The sequence below is a fragment of the Rhinolophus sinicus genome, linkage group LG07, assembly GCF_036562045.2.
Source record: "Rhinolophus sinicus isolate RSC01 linkage group LG07, ASM3656204v1, whole genome shotgun sequence".
NCBI lineage: Eukaryota > Metazoa > Chordata > Mammalia > Chiroptera > Rhinolophidae > Rhinolophus > Rhinolophus sinicus.
The window spans coordinates 104,197,832-104,220,052 of NC_133757.1; the positions used below are offsets into that span (position 1 = coordinate 104,197,832).

Sequence of the window (22,221 nt, forward strand, 5' to 3'; positions counted from 1 at the left end):
TTTTTAAAGATTTTATATAAGGTCTCCCTCTACAGTGAAAGAATAAACACTCAATTAGCCAGATGAAATGACACTTGGTCAAGTTTTTTAATTTCTAAAGTAAGTTTTCCTTTATAAATACTATTAGGTTGGTGCAAAAGTAATTGCAGTTTTTGCAATTATTTTTAACCTTTTAAACCATAATCACTTTTGCACCAATCTAATACATTCCACCTCCATAAATAATAAATACATTCTATTTTACTGATATCTTCTCTGGACTCCAGTCTGAGCACTAAATTGTTCACATGTCTGGGTCACACCAAAATAATTATTTTGAAATGTTCATTTGAGTTTGCGTAACTATTATATGTATTTTCACAAAGTTGTATTTTAAAGGTGACTTTTTACTACTTGTCAAGCATTTTGATTAATTGCAATCAGACTGCCTTGCATTTTGCATGTTGGCTATGTGAGTATTTAAAAGACATTCTTACGTGTGTTTATTCCTAGCCCAGGTAATTACTACATACCTCATTTTATAGGCTTTTTATTAGGAAATGCTTAGGGAAAGTTTCACTCTGCCTTTGCCTTTACATTAAGGCCTTTTATAGCACGATGGAAATTTTATGAGGACTTCAGCATTTGTTTTTAACATACTTACCTCTCCCCATTGTTAAATAAAATATACTTTCCCTTAAGATTTAATTAAAAGTTTTTGAGGGGAGGTGCAGTGATAATAACAAAGGCTTATAACAGACAATGCAAAAAAAATACAACAAAGAAAATCACTCCCAATCCCACCCACCAGACGGTGCATAACCCCTCACCCTCATATTCCATGTGGGATCATACTGTATATAACTTTATATTCTACTCTTTCACTGCCTATGTCATTCTGTTACAATGATTTTTAGAGGCTTCCAAGTATTCCAACATCTGTATGTACTATAATTTGAATACATTCCTACTGTAGAACATTTATTTCCAACTCATCACTGTTCTAAACCTTGTAATGAAGATGCTCGTACATCCTTTGTGCTAGGCAGACAATGACCCCTGCCACTCACCTCCTAGCCTTTCGTCAACTCATTCCAGCTGGAATGGCTTAAGGACACCAGTGATAGTCATTTGTCAAATCCAGAGTTCATGCTCTCTCCTTGCGTGACCTGGTCCCACGGAATTTTACACAACTGACCACTCCGCTTCCTGGCTCCCTCCTACCTTATCAGCTCTTCTTCTCGCTCTACCCTGCCACTTGTCTCCTCTCCTCTCCACTTCTAAAGATGGGGGTCCCCAGGCTGAGTCCTCAAAATTCTTCTCCTCCCCAAGAGGCCTCACTCACTCCCATTACTTTAATACCATCAATAGGCCGCAGATGCCCCCATGGATGTCTCCAGACCTAAACTTCACTGAGCTCCAGATGTGTAGGAGCAACTGCCTCCATGATATCTCCACTTGGACGTAAAGGGTCTTTGCACACTGCCAAGCTCGGAGCTTGACCCCCTGCCTCCTACCAGAACCTCCCCAAATGCTCTCCTCTGTCAGTGGCATCACATGACCAGCCCACAAAGCCCGATCAGGGGTGTCCACTTTCCTACAACCCCACAACCCCACCCTGCCTTCCAGCACATTCACATGTAAAACGCATCGTCTGTCTATCTCCACTGTAGCAATGGACTTCTACTTGGTGTTACTGTTACTTCCCCACTCCCTGTACCCGGTCTCTATTCAGCTGTCAGTGATTTCTTTGAAACTCAAATCAGGTAACTGTTCCTTCCCTCTTAAATCACTCCAGTGGCTTCCCACCGCACTGAGTAAAACCCATCCTCTTTTTGGTGGCCTACAAGGCCTTATGAAAGTGTCCTCTGCCCACCTCTTTCCCTGTGGCCCTCGCTCTCTGGGCCCGTCACACTGGCCTCCTGCCCCAGGGCCTTTGCCCTTGCCCTTTGCTTGGCTGGAAAGCTTTGTCCCCTAATCTTGGCACAGCTGGCTCTTTCTTGTTCAAGTTTTACTCAGATGGACCTTCTCAGAGACTTTCCTTGACCACCCCGAAGTACTCGCCGCCACCTCCCCCGTTTATCACATCATCATTTAATTGCCCTCACAGCACACAGCAGTATCCAAAATAGTCTTTGAATCTTTTGTTTTTTCCATCCCTCCGTCTGGAATGTGCCAGGGCAGCAGGACTTTGCCCTGTTCTCTGCTGTCCCCACAGCCCCGGGGCCAGGTCCGAGCTCCTAGAAGGCTCTTAGTAAATATTTTAAATGAATGAAAACTTCCAGTTTCCCTATCAATGATTTTAGTTAGGGTTAAAGATAATATTCCTGTTAAGGTGAATATTTTCACTTTCTTTTCCATGTAGTGGAAAAACTTATTTTGGTTTCTCACATATTCCTGATGAGGAATTAAGGTATCAATCAACGCAGGAAAGTAAATTACATCAACAATCATACTGAGCAGAACACACATCTGTCTCATACACGCTGCAGTGGGAAAGATTTTAATTTGATACTAAAAATCTTTTTCATCAACCTAATATTTTTTTTGTAAAATATACATAACACAAAACTTACCATTTTAACTATTTTTACGTGTACAATTTAGTGCATAAAGTACATTCACATTGTTGTGCAACCATCGCCACCATCCATCTCCAGAACTTTTTCAAATCTTCTCAAACAAAAACTGTACCCATTAAACAATAACTCAGTCCCCATTTCCTCCTCCCCCCAACCCCTAGTAACCACCATTCTACTTTCTATCTCTATGAATTTGACTACACTAGGTACCTCGTATAAGTGGAATCCTATGGTATTTGTCCTTTGGCTTATTTCACTTAGCATGTTTTCATGGTACATCCATGTTGTGGCATGTCTAATTCCCTTCCTCTTTGAGGCTGAATAATATCCCACTGTATGTATGTACCATGTTTCCTTTATCTATGCATTCATCAATGGACACAGGTTGCTCCCACCTTTTGGCTACTGTGAAGAATGCTGCCATGAACATGGCATGTGAACATTTGTTCACGTCTCTGCTTTCAATTCTTTTGGGTATATGCCTAGAACCTACATTATTTTTCACTAGCATTCAGTATTGGGGGGTTGGGGCCTGTTTCACCCAAATCAGGATTCTAACTGGGTGACCTGAGAAGTTTCTAGTAGCCCTACATGCTTGGAGGTGCTCCTGGCAGAAGGGCAGTCGCAGATTTACGGGACGTGTGCCCTCCTTGTCCCTGCCTCCACACACCCATGGCAAAGAGAAATCAACTCAAAGCAAGCAAATCCAGCATTCCACTTATAAAAACTTACCTATGGAATTTCCAGTAAATAGAAAACAAACTGAAAAAAATAAGACATTTTTATTCAAAGTTAGAAATGTTTTCAGTTTACAATGCCACTCGATAATCCCACCATTATATGGAGCGCTGAAATCACTGACAGGCAGATATAAACCAGCAACGTGGTTTGGCAACATAGGGGGCAAACGTGCATCAGCTACCTAACCCCGCTAAGTGCTGGCATTTGGAGCAAAGCTGCTCGTTCAGAGTGAAACCAAACACTTACCAGAATGTCCTGGCTGCTGTCCCCAGTGACTGGCCTGATGGAGAGAAGGGTACATCCTTGCTGTAAGTGAACAGGCAGAGTGCTAGGCTCTCTGCTTCACCTCAGCAGCCAAGACCACCAGGACCAGCAGGGGCTGCCCTCCACCCTGAGCAGGGTCCATCCAGGCAAGTGACTGCCGTGTTTCCCCAAAAATAAGACCTAACCGGAAAATAAGCCTAACAGATTTTTCAGGATGACATCCCTTGAACATAAGTCCTAATGTGTCTTTTGGAGCACAACTTAATATAAGACCTGGTTTTATTTTCAGGGAAACACAGTAGTTGCTCAGCTAGGCTTTCTCAGCCAGCAGCTCTCCATCCTTGCTGCACGTTACAATCAATGGAGAACTTAGAAAAAAAGATCCTAATTGCCTGAGCCACTGGTCCGTGAAATCGGAATCTCTGGGAATGTTACCCGACCAACTTCACTTATTGCAAGCTCCCCAGGAGTGCTAATGCCTAGGGAGGTGAGAACCACAGCATTTCTTTCTCAACTCTTACCTTCTTAGAAGTCTCCCTTGTTCTAAGCATTTGGCATGTCTGACATGCTTCTTGATTTGGGAAGTTATGACATATGGATGCTTACCACAGATTTGTGAAGGGTTAAAAAAAAAATGGAGTACCCAGATTTCATAAAAAATGTTTATTTCCATATAAAAGTGCCAAAATAGCCACCAATATCATAATTCAAGAACCAGTTTACGCTAGTCATCAAAACACAAGGCTCTTTATTCACATTGTTTAAAAATCAAATTATTCTCACACATTCCCACAGTAACTCGAGTCTCTCGACAGTGGGAAATTTGCATTCCTATTGGCTGTGGTAGTCCATATGTCCAGGTTCATATAGGCACGAAACGGGTTAAACCCTGGGTAGTATTCCTTGCACATGACCGCCTGGTTTTCCATGTGAGTCGAATGTTCCCTGGTGGGGTTGATGGGGCAGCAATTTTCATACACATCACTTTGAGGGGCCCAGATGGAACCAAAAAGTCCAGACATTGGAGATAAGCTTCGGGTGCTGGTGAGGTAGGGCTGAAGTGTAAATGAGAAAGTGAAGAAAAAAAAAAAAAAAGAAACATTAAAAAAAAACAAAACAGAAACGAAACCTTAGAAAGACAATGTCAAGGTTGAATATATACCAGTGGATACCACAATGGTATCCATCTAAGTACTTGCAAGTTATTAAACCCAAGGAAAGACCCCACAGGTCACTGTCCTTCTCCCTGTACAAAGAAGTGGCACATGGGTGTGAAAGGGGGAAGGCACTGGCTTTTAAGCAGAGGGGAGTATTCACAGCCAGGAAGGCTTCAGGACCAGACCACTGATTGACCTTCTTGCGACTTTCATTCCATCTCTTCTCACAAATGAAAAGGTCAGCAGGGCCACATAAAACACAGCTGTGTCACAGAGGGCTTCCTGGCCCACACTCCTTGGTGTAGTTTGGAACTGGCTCGAATGTCAATGTCGGCAAGCCCCTACCTGTCTGATTAGGCGTTAGGTTCCTTCACAGGGTGCCGAGCTTGGGCTTCTGCGATCGATAGGACACCAGCCAGGCTTTGGCTGATCCGAACCCAACGATACAACGAAGTGATACCAAGACGGAAAGCAGCCGGAGCTGCCCCAGGGCCACAGTGCAGGACAGCAGCACTCACCTGCGAGCTGATGAGATCAGCATGTCCCCAGGCAGTCGGCATGTTGGGTGGGGTGTTCCAGGTAGACTGCGAGGTGTGATCAATAAAATCTGTTTGAATTTCAGCAGGACAGGGGAAGCCAGTGGGGTAATTCATGTTTTCTACAAATGGGAGACATCAACATAAGTAAACATGTTTATGGTGAGAACTGAATTCTCACTCTCAGCAAAAAACAAACAAACAAAAAAACACCAAAATTTTAAGGCCTTACTATATTAACAATCTAAACACATACATAAAATACTTATTCTGTGTGGGCCAGGAGGGCTGTTTCACTGTCACTCTCAAGGTTAAAACTGTCGGTCAGATACATCACCTGGGAAGCCCTCAGTGAGGAAGGTCATCTTCTGGGTTTGATGTTCTGTATTTGATCATTTGATGGGAATCTAATATACAGAATACACTATAATACTACTCTACATTTGAATAGTGGCAAGATTCTTACCAGTCCTTAAAATTTTCTTCTATTACCTCTCAGGTAGCCAACCTCAGCCATCTGCATATATGCCATATGCACTGATAAAAGCAATACGTAACCAAGCACTTCTTAGCTCAGAAGATAATAAACTCGACTCATAAGCACAGGATGAAAGTTACCACAGCACCCCCTTGTGGTTAGCATGGAGCAATACATGTATCAAAATCCACATTATATCCAATATACCACTTATCCCTTTCCTCAAAAAGGTGACTCTAGTATGAGAAATCATGATCATACTGCAATGTACAATAAAAACATTTTCCAGTTTATCAAGGAAATCTTGTATCTCTTACTGTTTATCATTACAGAAAATAATTTAAGAACACAGTATGGTGATGGATGTTAACTAGACTTACTGGGGTGACCATTTCACAATACACACCAATATTGAATCATTACATTGTACACCTGAAACTAATATGTTATATATCAATTAGAGCTAATGTTTTTAAAAGGTACGTTTTTCTACAGTTAGTGCCTTAGGTCTATACACTTCCTGCTTTGACTTTCTGAGAAGAAAGGCCCTGGGATTGTTCAAATAGATTTTACCTTCTGGAAAGGCATTGTAATCGTTCAATTCCAATGGACAGTACATATTGGGGAACTGGCCTTCGCAAGTTGCATTCCAATCAATGAAACTGCTACAAAATAAACAAGAGGGCTCGTTTCAGAAACAGGATATCAACAGATCAAGTAAAGCAGGAAGAAACCAATTTTATTGCCCAGAATCCTAATCACTGCTAACTCCTCAATTTTGGAAATAAAAGAGATGCTTTCTCAGGTCACAGAATCAAAGACTTACTAACTACAAGCTCATCATCAATGACACACCATGGCAGGATGGAGAGCTCGGACGAGGAGCACACTTCCTTCATCATCAGCTTGTTACGTTTAACCAGAGACAGAATCCGAGGCCCGGCTTTAGCAACACTGGGGAAGAACAGCTGGACAACCTGGAAATGTCTTAGCTCACAGCTAAGGGGCTGAAACACGTTCTGCTATTAAGATGTCCACCCGTCACTCACAGCAAGGCCGGCATTCCCCTCAGGTCAATCACTACTATAAAGACTATGATTCCTCCTATTTTGATCTGTAGTACAAACTGGATTCTCATAGAAATAAGAAAGGAAATACTGCTGTAATAAGCTGAACTCCACCCTCCCATCCCCCCAAAAAAACTTCAAGTGGGTTCTGTGATTAAACACAGATATTAACATTTTCTCAAGTTTGCGTAATTCAATGACATATTAATATCCAACAGCAAATTTGAGACTGCCATTGTATAACTATTTCTCAACACTCAAATCCTTTGACCTTTTAAAAATTCAAATGTGTTCAAGATTAATACCATGAAAAAAATGGAAATCTTTGCTCTGTTAGGGAGTAGGAAAGACGAGCGATTATTTTTTTCAATTTTTCTTCTAATATGTTAATAGCGCATCTTTTCAATTTGAAAAAGGAAAGTAATGACATGGTCATCAACTATATTATTTCTATTTTCCTTCAGGTTTCTCTCAGTGTCTGGTTTGCTATTTTCAACGACATCACAACGCAGTTCCAAAGGCAGACGGCAACACCCAGCTGAGGCATCTGGGGAAGGAAGCCTGGGCCTCGATTCTCTAACAGATGGAACTCAAATGCCCACTTCAAGCCCTCAGGCTCAGAAGGCAGCAGTCAGCGAGGAGACGCTATACCTATTATGAACCGGGGCCGGTCCTGGCATCACGCTGGGCACAGTACTCTCCAGAGTGCAGTTGAAGCCGCTCGTCACACACACGGGCTGTGCGGGCCACAGGTCTCCTGGTGGGTAAAGACCTAAGGACGAGAGTGAGGGCTCAGTCTGCCTTCTTCCCCCTCAGCCCACCTCCCTGCTGGGCCCAGCTCCACTTCTCTTTCCTATAGAAAACAGCCCCCATGTCACCCACACAACGCTTCCCGTCCCCTTTCAGAAGTTTTTCAGAATATAAAGTGGTAAGATATACTCTTGTACTTGTAATGACTCAACAAGTATTTGCGGGCCTACTTTCTGCAAGGCCTTGGTATAGACACCAAGGACACAGCCGTGAACAGGTTGATAGACAAGGGAGCAGAGACAGACAACGGACAAAGTAAAAAGTAGAGCATGGCTGATGGTCTCAGTGCCATGATGACACAGTGATTTTAAATAGAGCAGTCAAAGACCTCACGGAGGGAATATGATCCATCCCAGGAGTGAATGAGGTGAGAAGTGGGCCAAGGAAGTATGGGGCAGACATTGTCCATGCACTGGGAACAGCACTAACTGCAAAATCGCTGAAGTGGGAGTGTGGCTGGTGGGTTCAGAACAGCAAGGATCCCGGGGTGGCCAGCAAGGAGGGGGTGAGAGGAGAGCCGTGGGGGATGAGGTCAGAGGTGACTGGGAGCCAGACAGAGAAGACCCTGGAGGACCCCACTGAGGTCATGAGCATTTACTCTGATCAGATGGGAAGCCGCTGGAAGGTTCTGAGCAGTCACTGCTGTGAGAAAAAGTCTCCACGGGCTTCTCGCATTTCTATACATCTTGCAAACAGAGGCCCTGAATGCCTTTGTTCCAGACTATCTTTGCCAGGGTGTTTGCTAAGCAAAAGCCTTGCAACATACGGTGTCGCCCTCTGGAGCAATCGGATACTATCCTTACTGCCTATTATAAAAGATACGGACAGGTTCCCTAAGCTCAAGATTCCTTCCCAAAAAGCAACACACACTGTATGTAAACATCTGGGCCTGGTGGAGTCCCTCCAGTGACACTTGGAACTCAGGGGAATTAATATGCAAACACGATGATGCTCATGCAACTGCCCTTGCTCCAGCCCTATGTCAGCTTTATGCGGGGGGGGGAGGCTGCTATCCTCCTAGGGAAACTTAATTCCCCTCTCTGCTACCTAAAGCAAAGCTGCTGGATCAATGGGGCCCCCGATTCACTGAGGTTTCCCTACATGTCGGAGCTTGGTGCATTGGTGGTGGGGGTAACCGTATGGTGTACGCTGGGCCACGTGTCCCCCTCAGCACCTGCTATGCAACACCAAGAATAAACGTGGCCACTCTGTTCAAGGGACAGACCCAAAGCGGTTCTCGTAGCTTAAGCCAATTTTCCCTACTCTGCTGTGTTTTCAGACTCTTAGGCTATTGCCAATGGCCTACATGTTTGGTCTGTCACTTGGAAAGCTACAGACAGGCAGACTAAAGACCCTTTGGGGCTGTGAAATGTGGCGACGAATCTTGGCTTCTGATTAAACCTTCTGAACCACTCAGGTAGAGGCCTCAGGTGAAGGCTCATTGTCTGACAGGGCCGAATGGAGTTAAGCTGCGCCACCCTGACCACCAGCACGGCTGCCTGGGTCTGTCATCGCACTGGACATGGCAGAGCTTCCAGGGTCACACTCTGGGCATAAAGGGAAGGACCCCATATAGCATATTTGCATGCTGATTAGAGGAGGGATGGGGAAACGTGCTCAGCAGTATGCTTGGAAAGGAAGGCTGCACTGGCAATTCAACAGGCTGTAACAGGAGGGAGCAGAAAATGGCACGACAGCGGCAGTGGGTAGATGGGCGCCTTCTGAAGGCCTCAATTGCTTCTCTCTTTCCAAGTGAAACAGGAACCCAGATCAGCTAAGAGAGGGAGGCAGATGGTACTAGAAGCGTGGGCATGGAGGAGGGTGGGCTTCTAAGACAAGGGAAGGGAAGGGAGGAGGAGAGGGCAGGAAAATCAGCAGGAATCTAAGATGTGGGAACCTCACCCTTGGTATGTTCTCCAACCAGACCTCACCACTGCCTTCTCAGACTGGGAAAGGTGGGTTAAACGCAGTGGTCGCCCCCTCTAAAGGGGCCTTGCTCTGTGTCAGGGCCATAGGAAGGAGCTCAGGGTCGATGTTGAAGGGGCAGCTGAAGTCAGAGGCCCCTAATGATACCACTCGAGAGGCAGGTGTCTTCCCACTGCACAACAGCCCAGTGTCATGGCTTGGAGAAGAGGGCCCTGGGGCAATGGCCCTGCCCCACCCAACCTGTCTTCTCAAACGCTCACGCACACAATGCCACAGAGAACGAACACCTGGCTGGTGTCTGGAGCAAGAAGAATGCGCCTTACCTTTATCTTCTTCAACGACTGCAGGCCCAGCAGGAAGGCTGGGACAGGGAACCTCTGCGTATTGTGGGAGATTGTTCACGTCTCTGTGGGAAAAGCAAGAAAATGAAGGTCTGCTGAGATTTGCTTGTACGAGGAAATACTGAATTGGTATAACCCAGTCGGATTGGGTTTTTACAGGGATTCTTCCCCCAAGAAACATGGATACTAGAGACATAACAGTACACAGCCAGAAAAGGGTTGAGGAATATTAAATTCCCAAGATCCAGTTAAGTCTTCTTTTAATAAACAGCAAAACAATTTTAACTTTGGTCACTAAGGGCAGCTACAGTTTCTTATCTGCCTGCCACCAGCTACTCCCTAGTCTCCTGTCTACCCCTAATGAAAACCATTCGTACAGGGCTTTCCTTGTCCCCTAGCTGAGGTTTGGGTTTTTTTCCTTCACACACTCACCAATTCAGTTTTAATGGCATCTCCCTGTCTTCTCACCATGTGTCAGCACCTAAGAAACGTGGTTACGTTTCTCACTCTGAAACCCTCTCCTTCCTGTGTACCTTCTGTTCTCTCACTCACTAAAAGGTGCTTGTTTATTTTGTCTGCTGCTGCAGCAGCCATCATCAGTGTGAATGCAAACATGTAGTATCTACGAGGTTCTTGCAAAATTCCCTATAAATCATCATCGCTCAGTTTTATTTCAAGTGACGCAAAGGCTAGATGATGCCCATCCTTCTAATAACTACAGTTTCTTCTTCCTACTTTCAGGATGGGAGATGCTCTAACGTGGCGACATCACGGAAATGACCAGCGATGCCACAGCCACTCCCATATGAACCATGTTCACTCGGGAGGCTTCTGTTTCCCGAATTATTAATAAAATCAGATTTTACTTTCTCACATCCTTAAAAAGTTTTCATGTCAACCTACAGAACCAAGTACCAAGAAGAAACGTGCTGACAGGAAGAGCAGTGCATAAAACAGACTGTAAAAGCTGGAAAGTTAAAAACTTACATGGGATTGCAGATGTTATGACAAAGATTCAAGGAGATGGGAGTTTCCAAAGGAAAGTCATTTTGTGAAACACTGTCTCCTGAATAAAAACAAAAAATTATCAGAAGGTTTTACAAGCATAGTTCAGCTACATCATGTATTATAATACAGATGGTTAATGTCATTAACTCCTAATGAGCAATTTATTTTTCACTTTAAAATGATATTCATACGTTTAGGAATTTAATTTTTATAAGGCCTTTTATAATTTATCTTTTCACTGAAGACTCAATGATGCAACATTTAAATTTATGAATGTTGGCTTAATAACGTTTTAATTATGGAGAAAAAGCTGAAGCCATTAGTATTATGTAACTTTTTAATAGGGGTTTTCTGAGGAAATAAATTTTGCTATACAAATAGACTCCTCCAGTTTATAAAAGTTAACATATGTTCATTGTAGAAAATCTGTAAAAATAAACAAAAGTTTGAAGAAGAAAAACCTAAGTCACCTGCAATTATATTACCGTTATCAACATTTAGGGCTATTTCCTTACAATCTCTTTTATGTGTACATGTATATATAAAATTGGGGTCATATTTCATATGAACTTTGCCTTTTTCGTCTTTTATACCATTAATTATATTGGGGACATTTTCCTGACATTACATAGCCCTCAAATTTTTATCATCCTTTTGTTTTCCCCCCAAACAAAAGTGGTACTTCTATTTTTCGTTAATGTTAAGTACCAAATTTTTGAAAATATTGCATTAGCATCATTAGGCAAATTTTGTCTTCAGTAGTGGATGGAGCTGAGCTAGGCTGTGAAAACCAAGCTTCCTCTGGCCAAGAAAACCAATCAGCCCCATTATTGTCAAAACCTTCATTTATGTTCCTATGTTCTCAATGTGGGTGATACTGTACCCCAAAGAAGCAGGACTGGTTTGTTTCTTGGGGGCTGGAAAAAATCTTACCTTTAAATGCACAGCACACAGTAATAAACAGATTACAGTGAATCTCAGTGGTATTAAAATTTTACGGAGGTCATTAGGAAAACAGTGACTAGTAAGGCTCCTGAGAAAGGAAGCCGATAATGAAAAAAAAAAAAAGACTGAGAAACATGAAATCACATGTGGGCACTTTGTCCAGGTTTCTAGGTGCCCTGGTCTCAGACAAGACCCTGGCTGGTAGGAGAGGCCATTCCGGAGTGCCTGGGCTTACGCTCAGACTCACCAGCAGGCAGGAAGTGTGGGGCGCCCACCACCGGCTTCTTGTCTCCGTCGGAGCTGCTGGTGCTGCTCCAGCTGCCCCAGCTGCCCCGGCTGGCACGCACGCTTCCGGAGGAGCTGCCACAGTCCGAGCTGGAGTCTGAGCAGGACTTCTCCACACTCTTCCCAGGCTTCTGGAAGTAACCCTCTACAGGAAGGAAGAGAGAAGAGCTGAACCCACACACGGATGTCCTGTTTCACTTAAACAATTTTCAACTTGATGCCCTTTCCAATCCAAGGAGACAGGTGAAATTATGAAGAAGGCAAGGTTCAACGTCAGGGTCTGCTGCTGCTACCTCTGCTCATTTAATGAGAAGAAAGACGTTAACTGAAACTAATGATGGGTCTTTACGATTCCGTGGGCGATAGGCTATGTCTCCTCTGCCTATGCGGTGGGCAATTACACTTACCTAGGGCTCAGTCAATACCAACGCTAACGTTGATCTAAAAATGGTTCTGGGAATAACATACTTCTATCAAAAAACCGAGGCTACTCTATTATACTGGAGAGGTGTAGGTAATTTCCTCCTCTCTTTTATTAAGATATCCGCTATAAGCTTCAAAGTATTATGTGTGGGTGGGAAGAACCTCCAATAAGACCAAAAAGATACACACGTGTCAAGGGAATGAACCAAAGACAAAGACAGAAACCCATGACCTCTGCCAGGCTGTGTGCACTGACGTGGACATATGCCTGGGAACGTGGGTGTTGGTTTGGAGAACTACACCTCCCCTTCCTCCGTATCCCACATGTATTGCTAACTTCAGTGGCTCGTTAGCCTCTGCTATGCTCTGCCCTGCCCTGGACCTAGCACTGGGTGCCCTCTACCTTCCACTCCTAGGGATGTGCCAGGTCTACCTGCATGGGACAGTGGCGGGGCCCTGCAGGAGCCACTTGGCTCAGGTGTGTGAGAACAGCCACTATTGGTACCTGGCTGTTCCTTAGAACAAGCCACACCCATTCCTTCAGCAATCTGCATGAGGACAGTTGAGAATGGCCAGGTTTAGGGACGGTGGGAAGGAGGAGGGGGCAGTACTAGAGGCCTGCCCAGACCCAAGAGTCTTAGCTTTCTAATCTCCTCCTGACAGCTTTCCACTCGGCCTTTCGTAAGTAAGTTAGCTGCCTGTAATGTGATAACGTCATCAAGACACCATTTCTCTCACACTGGATACTTCCTCGAGGAAACAAGAGTTCCACCAGAAACACCACCTGTAGCTCATCCGGTTACATACCTGCCTCTCTCTGTGCAGCAGGTAAGCTTCTCCCAATGCCAGCATCTGTTTTACACATTTCCCCAGAGGTTTCCTGTACACACCAGTTTCTTACATCGATGTCCCCACTGAGCTCAGACCTTTCAAATTCACTGCACCCAAGTTTTAATTCACTCTGTTCAGAAGACCTGGAAGAACCATAAAAAAAGAAAACAATCACCTCTGCGTGTTATCGTGCATCATACATACGTACTGCTTCCCAGGAGACTTTTTCGAGGTGAAAACGTGCCTCTGGGACACCCTGAGACCTGTTCTCTTTGGGTCTGGTGGGAGAAGATGATGCGTAAAGGAGGAATATCCAAAAGAAAAAGACTGTGCTGTTCAGAAATAGAATTAATTTGCCGCTCACTGAATCTATTTTCACATTTTACAATGAGAAGAATAAAACTCCATGAGGTTAAATGAGTCACTCAGGGTCAGTTGGTAAGGCAACAGGTCCAGGACCTGAGCTCAGGATTTCTGGCTCGTGTTCTTGGTTATAGTGTAAAATACGATCCTCCACAGATGCACCTGCTCCTTGGTGTCTGAGGGGAGGTCCTGAGCGTTTGTATCAAGCTTTCCTCGTTCCTTCCTCACTCATTCATTTAGTTGAGTGACTACCATGTGCCGCGTATTGTTCGGAAAGGGCGGTGTCTACAAAGAATCAAGTCCTTCTCCCGAGGAGCTCATGGTCCAATACTACTCTCTCTCTTACTAGACTTGAACTCCTTGAGGGAAGAACTGTCACACAATTTTATAAATATTGATGGAGAAATGTGGAGCGAATGCTGTGCCACGCCCCGATTATTTCACACAGGCCACTTTCAGTCCTTGTGTTAGGTTAGCAAGATGGTAGTAAGGAGATCATATGTAAAGAGCACTGACTCTAGGTGGTGAGCACATAATGTGATATACAGATGACGTATTACAGAATTGTACACCTGAAACCTGTGTAACTTTACTAACCATTGTCACCCCAATAAATTAAAAGAAAAACTAAAATATGTGAGATGTAGCACATGACGCCACTGGTTTCTGACAGCTCAAGGGACAGAGTATACAGATAGGAGCGCGAGCTAAGGAAACAGACAGTCCAACAGCTACCTACTTCTTAAGCATCATGTTCTCAAAACATCCTGATTAGCTAAATGCTACTTGAAAATTATATTTTAAGAACTTTTTTTTTTAGCATGTCAGAAATCTGCTTTTAATATATATGTACCATGACATTTAATTGCTGAAATTCCATTCTAATTTTATATCTTTCTATATGTTCATACCATGTTTCCCCGAAAATAAGACCTACCCGGACAATCAGCTCTAATGCGTCTTTTGGAGCAAAAATTAATTTTTGGAGCAAAAATTAATATGAGACTATAACATAAGACCTGGTGTAATATAACATAATATAATACAACACAACACAACACAACACAACACAACACAACACAACACAACACAACACAACACAACACTGGGTCTTATGTTAATTTTTGCTCCAAAAGATGCATTAGAGCTGATTGTCCAGCTAGGTCTTATTTTCGGGGAAACAGGGTATCAGGAAAACATACAACTTTAGAGTGACCTCATAAGTCAATCAAATTTTTATGGAAATCCACATGAAAGAATACAAGATATAACTTTCCTTTCTAGAGGATGCTGCATTGCAACTTTCAAATAATTTAGCCTAAATAATTTCAACTAAAATAAGGATAATTACCAATCAACAATTAGTATTCAGTATTAACAACAAACTAACAACGAGTCTATTTCTTTTTTCATAGTTGCATTTCGCTGATGGCTCTATGAGCTGTGGACTGAATTGAAGCTTGACGACCCCTTGGCGTTGGCTGACCCTTCTCCACAGGGTACACAGAGAACTGCCGGGGAGCGTGTTACAGTGCTGAATCAGAGTTCGAGCCCCAGATCACAACCTCCCTGGGACCTAGGGACAGACACTGTAAATAGTACCATTCGTGCTTCCCATCGGAGGGCCTGGTCACAATGCAGGTTGCTCAGAGTTCCCTTCTAACAAGTGGACACACAGCAAGGTAGAACCCTTTCCCCTGAAAATCTGGAGCCACTAGAGAAGAACTGGACAGTATTTAAATATCTAGCGGACCTCACAGGAAAGAGCAATCTCCAGATGGAGAACTCAAAAAAGAAAAAGCCAGCGTGGTGAGGATGGAGGATGACTTGGGCGAAACAGGCTTTAATGCCTAGGGCTTGGGCTTTACCACGTGGACAGCAGCATACAGGAGCCAGGGAGCTGGGACTAAGTCTCCTAAACTGGGTCCCTCTGGAAGGGGGCACTATCAGTGCAAGGGACCTTTGGAAAGCTCCATCCATGACCCAGGGAGGAAAAGGCAGGGATGAGCGTCTCTGCTGGAGACTGTCGGCTCACGTGTGCGTTGGTGTTGCAAGTCTAACCTAAGAAATCACAATTCAGACAAATCCCACCACTGAACTTAGAATCAGAATGTACACACTACCGACCTGGTGGAAAAAAAACTCAAGCTGTAAAATTTACATAAAATTAGATTTAAAGAGATATTTCTGGAAACTTGCAAACACGGGACTCCCACATACACACTTTCCAGATCCTTCATTTTACTAACAAGAGACTAAGAGTCTCGAGGAAGCAAGGTTGTCAAAGATTGTGATATTGCAAGGCCCCAGTTTAGAAGACTGGTCCCAATTCTGGCTCTGCCCCGACCCACTCTGGGGCTTTAAGCAAACCACATAACGCCTGGGCACCTCACTACCTGCAGCCGCAAGAACCTCACTTCTGCAGGACTGAACCGAGGCTTCCACGAGTGATGGAAGCCTTTCATTTTTAGGACCCCACATGGGTCAAGGTCAAGCTAGGAACATGGTACCTGCCTGTACCCCGTGGTTTTCTGTATTGCCTGCTCTACAAACGCTCGCGCATTCCACAGGCAGAACTCAGGTCCTGGCATAGAGGATGTCTTATGCTTTGTCTCTAAAACCTCCCATAGCTCTTAGCATTTTATAAAGTAAAACTCTGAAAAATCGATCCACTTAAAGGTATTTTTAACAAATGAAAACATACCCAGAAAAAAAAATTGATTAATATATTAATTTAAAATATATTAACATGCTTTTATCTCAAAATACAAACATCTACAGTTTCATATTATCTGTATCTAACATAACAAAAGTAAGGTTAAAAGGTAATAGCTAAACGTAAACTCAGAGTACAAAACAGATCAAAATTTTAAAGGGATTGTAATAATAACACACCTCAAAACCTGAGCAGCACCCCTTTTCTTGTTTTTTCTACACGTTCGATTTTTGCTCCAATTTAAATTTGGTAAATTTCCTTCTTTTTTCTCCTGAAGCTTCTTCTTCCTATAAGAATCTTCTTGCTAAAGAGAAAAAAGAAAACTTTTAGTTAAGGTTTAAGCTGACTAAATATTCATTTAAAAAACCTCCCTATGATTTTTTTTCAAAAGGGTTTTGCATAGGAAAATTTGGCCAAGTTAATCTGGAAAAGTAAGGGGGTTTATGATTTCTTAAATAAACTTTTGAAGACCAACTCTATGTGAATTTAGAACGTTCCAACACTGGTGAAAACTGAGACATACAGTTCTCAATCTCTAGTTTGTTTTCATTTCCCTTCTTTCTCTACCTCCCTTAACCTCCGCAGAAAGAAAAAAAAAAAATTGTTGCCTATAAAATTCCCAAGGGGTGAAAAAGGAAAAACATCTGTTAGCAATTTATGGTCAGTTTGCTGTTACCTTCAGCAGCAATAAATCCTCCAACCTTCACCTGTTAATTTGGTATGTGCAATTCACATGAATTACTACTAAAGAAAAACCATGTAAAAACTCTACTTAGGAGTAATTTGTGTGTTTACACTTTTATTTGTTTATAGATGAACTTTAGGAGAACAGCCAAATCTCCCCAGAATGCTCCAAACTAGTTTAAGCTATTTAAATATATAAGGCAAGAATATGCTTGATGTTTTTTAAATGTGGCTCTGAAAACTTAAGTTAGCATGGTACATATATATATGTAGCTACAAATAATATATATATGTATGTACATATATCAATTAAAGGTTAGGCATGGTCCATTAACTGGACCAAGGGGAGGGGGATTTCCCTGTTCTTCAAAATTTTAAAGCAGCTTTTGTCTTTAAAGTCTTCTAATATTTAACTCTTTCACATCTTTCTGCCAGGCTGCCTCTTTAAAGCAGAAGCACAGTGAGCAAGGGGAGGTGGTGGCAGCTCGCACACTGAGACCCTCAGGGCTTTAACAGTATCAGGTTTTTTCCGGAGGAAAATGCCTGCTCTAGGGATCTCACAGAAGCAAACCCCCTAGCTCAGCGTCCCCTTCCTTTTGACCCTTAGGATTCTCATTTCATAAAGAGCAAAGATTGGCTCCTTTTTCCTTTTTTCATAAGGTTGGTCCAGAAATCAAGAGTAGGAATCCATGAAGTTCCAGCATACACTTGAGTAAAACATACATGACTTGAAAGAAGAAAAATAAAAGCATTTCAGATGCCTGCCTGTTACATGTCTGGGGTGTGGAAAGTCTTATGTACCTATCAAAGCAGTACGCTTACTACAATAGACAAATGCTAGAAATAAAATAAAATTGTAACTGTGCACGTGGTGGAATTATGAGATTTTCGCTTTCTTCTCTACACTCCTTTATTTTTTCCCCAATAAGTATGCATTAATTTTTTTCTGATACTGAAGGTATTTTAAAACCATGACAAGTTAAACACATAAAGCTCTAGTCTATAGGACCTTAGGCTAATTGCTTAAGTTTCCTGCTAAACAGATGCACACATTGAAGACATGATCCAAAGCTAAACATCAGCTACATACCATATTTATTCATGTATTGTTCCCTGTGTATTTCTAACTTTGGAGGGTGGGGGAATGTTCTCTTCTCCCCTGCTGTACCCTGTCCACTTAAGGACCAAGAAAGGCTTTTGAACACAAGTACTTGAACTTTTCTGCCCCTTCAGGGTCACACACAAATAAAGGATCAGCAATAAGTGTACTCAAGAAAGAGTGGAGAGCTAGCTGGTCACTGGTCGCTCTGACACCTGGCTGCCTTTCTCAAATCAATCTGGTTAGAAGTGTCATCATGTGCAAACAAGGATATGTATTTTAGGATTATGGAGAGGTGGGCTTGGTGGTCAGAAGCATCATCACCTCCGAATACTCGGAAGAGGGAATATTGGGAGAGTGCTGGACATGCTGGACCGAGACACAATGTCCACGAGCAAACACAGGAGGAGACAAAGAAAGCACGGGCAGGAGAGCAAAAAGACAGACGACATATTCAGGAAGACAAAACTAATGAATGGCCTTTTTCTTTGGCCATGTGCGCACGCGCGCGCGTGTGAGAGAGAGAGAGAGAGAGAGAGAGAAAGAGACAAAGAGAGAGAGAGAGACAAAGAAACAATGGGCAGTGAGGATGAGGGAGAACCAGGATTGCAACGGAGGCAGCAGATAGAACCGAGAAGAGAAAGCAAACAGGAGAACCGAAGCAACAGACTTGTCAAGAAAGGAGAGGAACAATAAAGGGACAACTTGATTTTGTGCTTTCTGGTAGATAGGGTGTCACATACAGGGAACTGAAGAGGCCATGCACAGCGGCAATTAAGGTAACAGTCCCAGACACCAAACTTCCTGCTTTGAATTTCACTCGTGCTTAGCCACTGTGTTATCTTGGGCAAGTTACTGAGCCTGTCTTTGCCTCAGTTTCCTGAGTCTTCCTCAAAAGGCTGTTGTGAGGATGAAATTATCTGACACATAGTAAGCAGTTCATATAAGGCTTAGCTATTACCATCTTTATTATTGAATTACTTGAACTAGCTAAGTTCTAGGACCTCTCTGACAGAATGTATAATTTAACTGATTGTTGGGTAGGGAAATAAGATTGCCTAAGCTGTAATAAAAGCAAAGAAATCATAGAAGAGACATCACAGATTGACTGCACAAGGCATTCTGACAGCCACTGTATATGAGTAAGTAAAAGGAACGGCAAATAAACATGAAAGAGAAAGGGCAACTATGAAAAAAAATGTAACCCACTATTCGATAAACAAAGAGTTAATACCTTTACATATGTTCTTATAGGAAAGAAGAAAAAAGCATTAACATTCAATAGCAAAGTGAGCAAAGGACACAAAATGAAAATTCACAAAGGAAATAGAAAAGGCCAAAAAAATAAATAATGAGTTCAACCTAAATATTCAATAATGAAGTATATTTTTAAGCAACATAAATTTAGACCAGCTTGTATCTCATCTTTCCATTTTGGTTTTAAAAAACTCAAATGTGTTTATCCTGTAAGTTTACACCTGCAAACCCTAGGAAAGGGCTGGCAGGCAAGGTACTGTAGGCAGTGCCTGCCTCTGAGCAGTGGAAGTGAAACCAGGTTAGACATTTGCTTCTTACTTTATAAAGAATAATGTAATACAAAAATTGTTCAGTGGTAGTATTTTGGATGGATGATTTTGATTTTTTACTTGTTTTTTTAGAATTTTACCCAAAAGATGCAATGGAGGAAAATGCTCCCTTTTCCCTAGTAAGAGATGCAAATTGAAATGAAAAATAGAACACTGTCGTTCCCCTATCACATGGACCGAGATTTGGCCAAAAAATGGTGCTGCTGAGACCAGAGTAAAACCAGTGTTCTCATATACCATGCACGTGAATATAAATCGCTACCACCTTCCTGGAAAACAGCCTGGCTGCACACGTGAGGATCCTTACACAGTTAATACTCTTCCATTCTTTTTCTAGAAATCTAGAACAAGGATATATCAGGTATATTGGCAAGACTTGAGAACAAAATAGTTCATCATAGTATTATTTATGAAAAAAAGAGTTGCAAACAACTCTAATATCCAACTGCAGGGGAATGGTTTAGATTATGGCATAGTTAAATGATGGAATGTCATGCAACCACGGAAAACAAAGTTCCCCATTCATTTCTAACATCAGGAAATTTAGAATTACAACATTATAACCAAGTTAGATATGCACAGTGATAATGATCTTGAGTTTTTTAAAATCTGCATAGAAAAGCAGAATACAGATAAATGTGAAAAGTGGTTCATGTTGAATAGATCTTTTCTGCACTTCCTTATGCTTCTATAATAATTATGAATTCCTTTTCTAAGGACAAAAAGAATCTGCTTAAAAGAAAATAAACAGCCAAGGCTAGGATCAAAACTTAGTTTGTGGCTCCCAAATCTGGGCTTCAACCTTCTTTGCCAATAAATCTAGAGGAATGTTCCCCATATACTGTACAGATTTATGTAATTTTCTAAGCTGCAAAATTAGGCCCTAAGAATGTACTAGGAAAACAAACATTGAGCAATGCACTTGGGGATGTGTTTACTGAGAATGATTTTTTTCCCAATGAACAATGAAAGAAATGGAAAGTACACACACGCAAGGGGTTTTAAAGGAGAGTTCTTCTACGAAACTGGGAGTGAGTCTCACAGCCAGCGAAGGAATGACAGGCGACAGCCCCACAAGCTGCAGCAGAAAACCCATGTTGGCTGACTACCTGGACAGCCTGGTATCACAAAGCACAGCCTGAGTCCCCCCAGTCCCTACCCCTGACTGTGACTAGCTGCCACCATTAGGGCCAGGTGCCTGCACAGGCTCACAGACCAGAAACGGAAGGAGGATCATATGCAACGACTGGGACCCAATGCAAGACATGTCTGAGCTCCAGGGAGAGAGAGAGAAAAACCACGATCAAAGATAAAGAACTTGAATAAATTAAGAAAACTGCCCTAACTAAGGGCATCCATAGAGGGCTAGCTAGTCTGGCACAGGAGCTGAGGGCTGAGTTTGAGATGGGAGATTGGTGCCCACACAGGTGGCAAATGGGTGCCAGCAGTGGCACCACATGGCACCATGTGGCCTGAGGGGACTTGGAGGGACAAGTTCCCACCTCTCCTCCCAGCACACAAGACTGTGAGGCTGCCACGTCAGCACATCTCAGTATCGGTTTGTACTTCCTCGCAGGGCAAGCCCTAAGTCTCCTAACTCCATCCATCCCACCTATCCCCAATCCAAAGGCTCTGTTTCTGCTCCTGCAAGCACGCCTGTCTTCATCATCTGGCCTAGCTTTCTGTGCATCTGCTAACCGCATCCTCAAGCTCTCTGCAGCTTCAACGCCGGCCACGGTGCAGATCGAGGCCCTGGGTCTTCTCTCTGCACACACCACAGAGAACTCAGGCACACCCTTCAATTCTACCCTCCACGGGGACAACTCCCAAATCGCAAGCCTGACTTGCCATGGAAGCTTTGGTCCCCTGTCTCCCTCTGTTTACTATACTTTCTCACATCCAAGCCCAGGCATCTCCTCTGTCAGTAATGGTCAGTCATACCGGTCATTTCCTTGTTACTTAGTACTCGTCAGTACTTAGTGCTTCTGTTCTGACCACTGATCGTACTAACTTATTTAATCCTCACAATCCCATGAAGTAGGTACAGTATTTTGGATTAATAAGAGATTATTGTTATATTGTTTTTCAGACAAGGAAACGGGGATGTTAAATAACTTGCCCAATGTTATTGAGCAAATAAGAGCTGGATTCAAATCCAGGAAGTCTGGCTGCAAAGCCCACGCTCTTAATCCCTATGCAGCACTGCTCTGACAGACATCAATCATTTTTCTAGTCTCCCAATCTTACAAACCTTGGCGTTAGTTTGATGTAAGAGAAGATGGCTCCTCTCCTGTATGCAATTAGGTTCTAAGAAAACCGGTTGTGTTTTCCTTCTAAACTGTCTCTTATCTCCTCTTCCTATCCTTTCCCGCTGCTTCTGCCCAAACAGAGGTCTTGACT

General features: G+C 42.9%; 1 protein-coding gene across 4 annotated transcripts in view; it reads right to left on the reverse strand.

The window, feature by feature from the left end:
• Nucleotides 1-4,297: 4,297 nt before the first annotated feature.
• TMEM131L (transmembrane 131 like) overlaps nt 4,298-22,221 on the reverse strand; it is a 145,672-nt gene continuing 127,748 nt past the window's right edge. For all 4 annotated transcript variants that reach the window (XM_019722355.2, XM_019722360.2, XM_074338418.1 and 1 more), the window contains 9 exons: nt 16,632-16,756; nt 13,350-13,516; nt 12,082-12,264; nt 10,869-10,947; nt 9,864-9,946; nt 7,456-7,576; nt 6,311-6,402; nt 5,242-5,381; nt 4,298-4,621 (listed from right to left, as the gene is read on the reverse strand). In XM_019722355.2, coding sequence (XP_019577914.2) covers nt 4,346-4,621; nt 5,242-5,381; nt 6,311-6,402; nt 7,456-7,576; nt 9,864-9,946; nt 10,869-10,947; nt 12,082-12,264; nt 13,350-13,516; nt 16,632-16,756 — 1,266 coding nt within the window. In that variant the 3' untranslated portion in view covers nt 4,298-4,345. The remainder of the gene's footprint in view (nt 4,622-5,241; nt 5,382-6,310; nt 6,403-7,455; nt 7,577-9,863; nt 9,947-10,868; nt 10,948-12,081; nt 12,265-13,349; nt 13,517-16,631; nt 16,757-22,221) is intronic.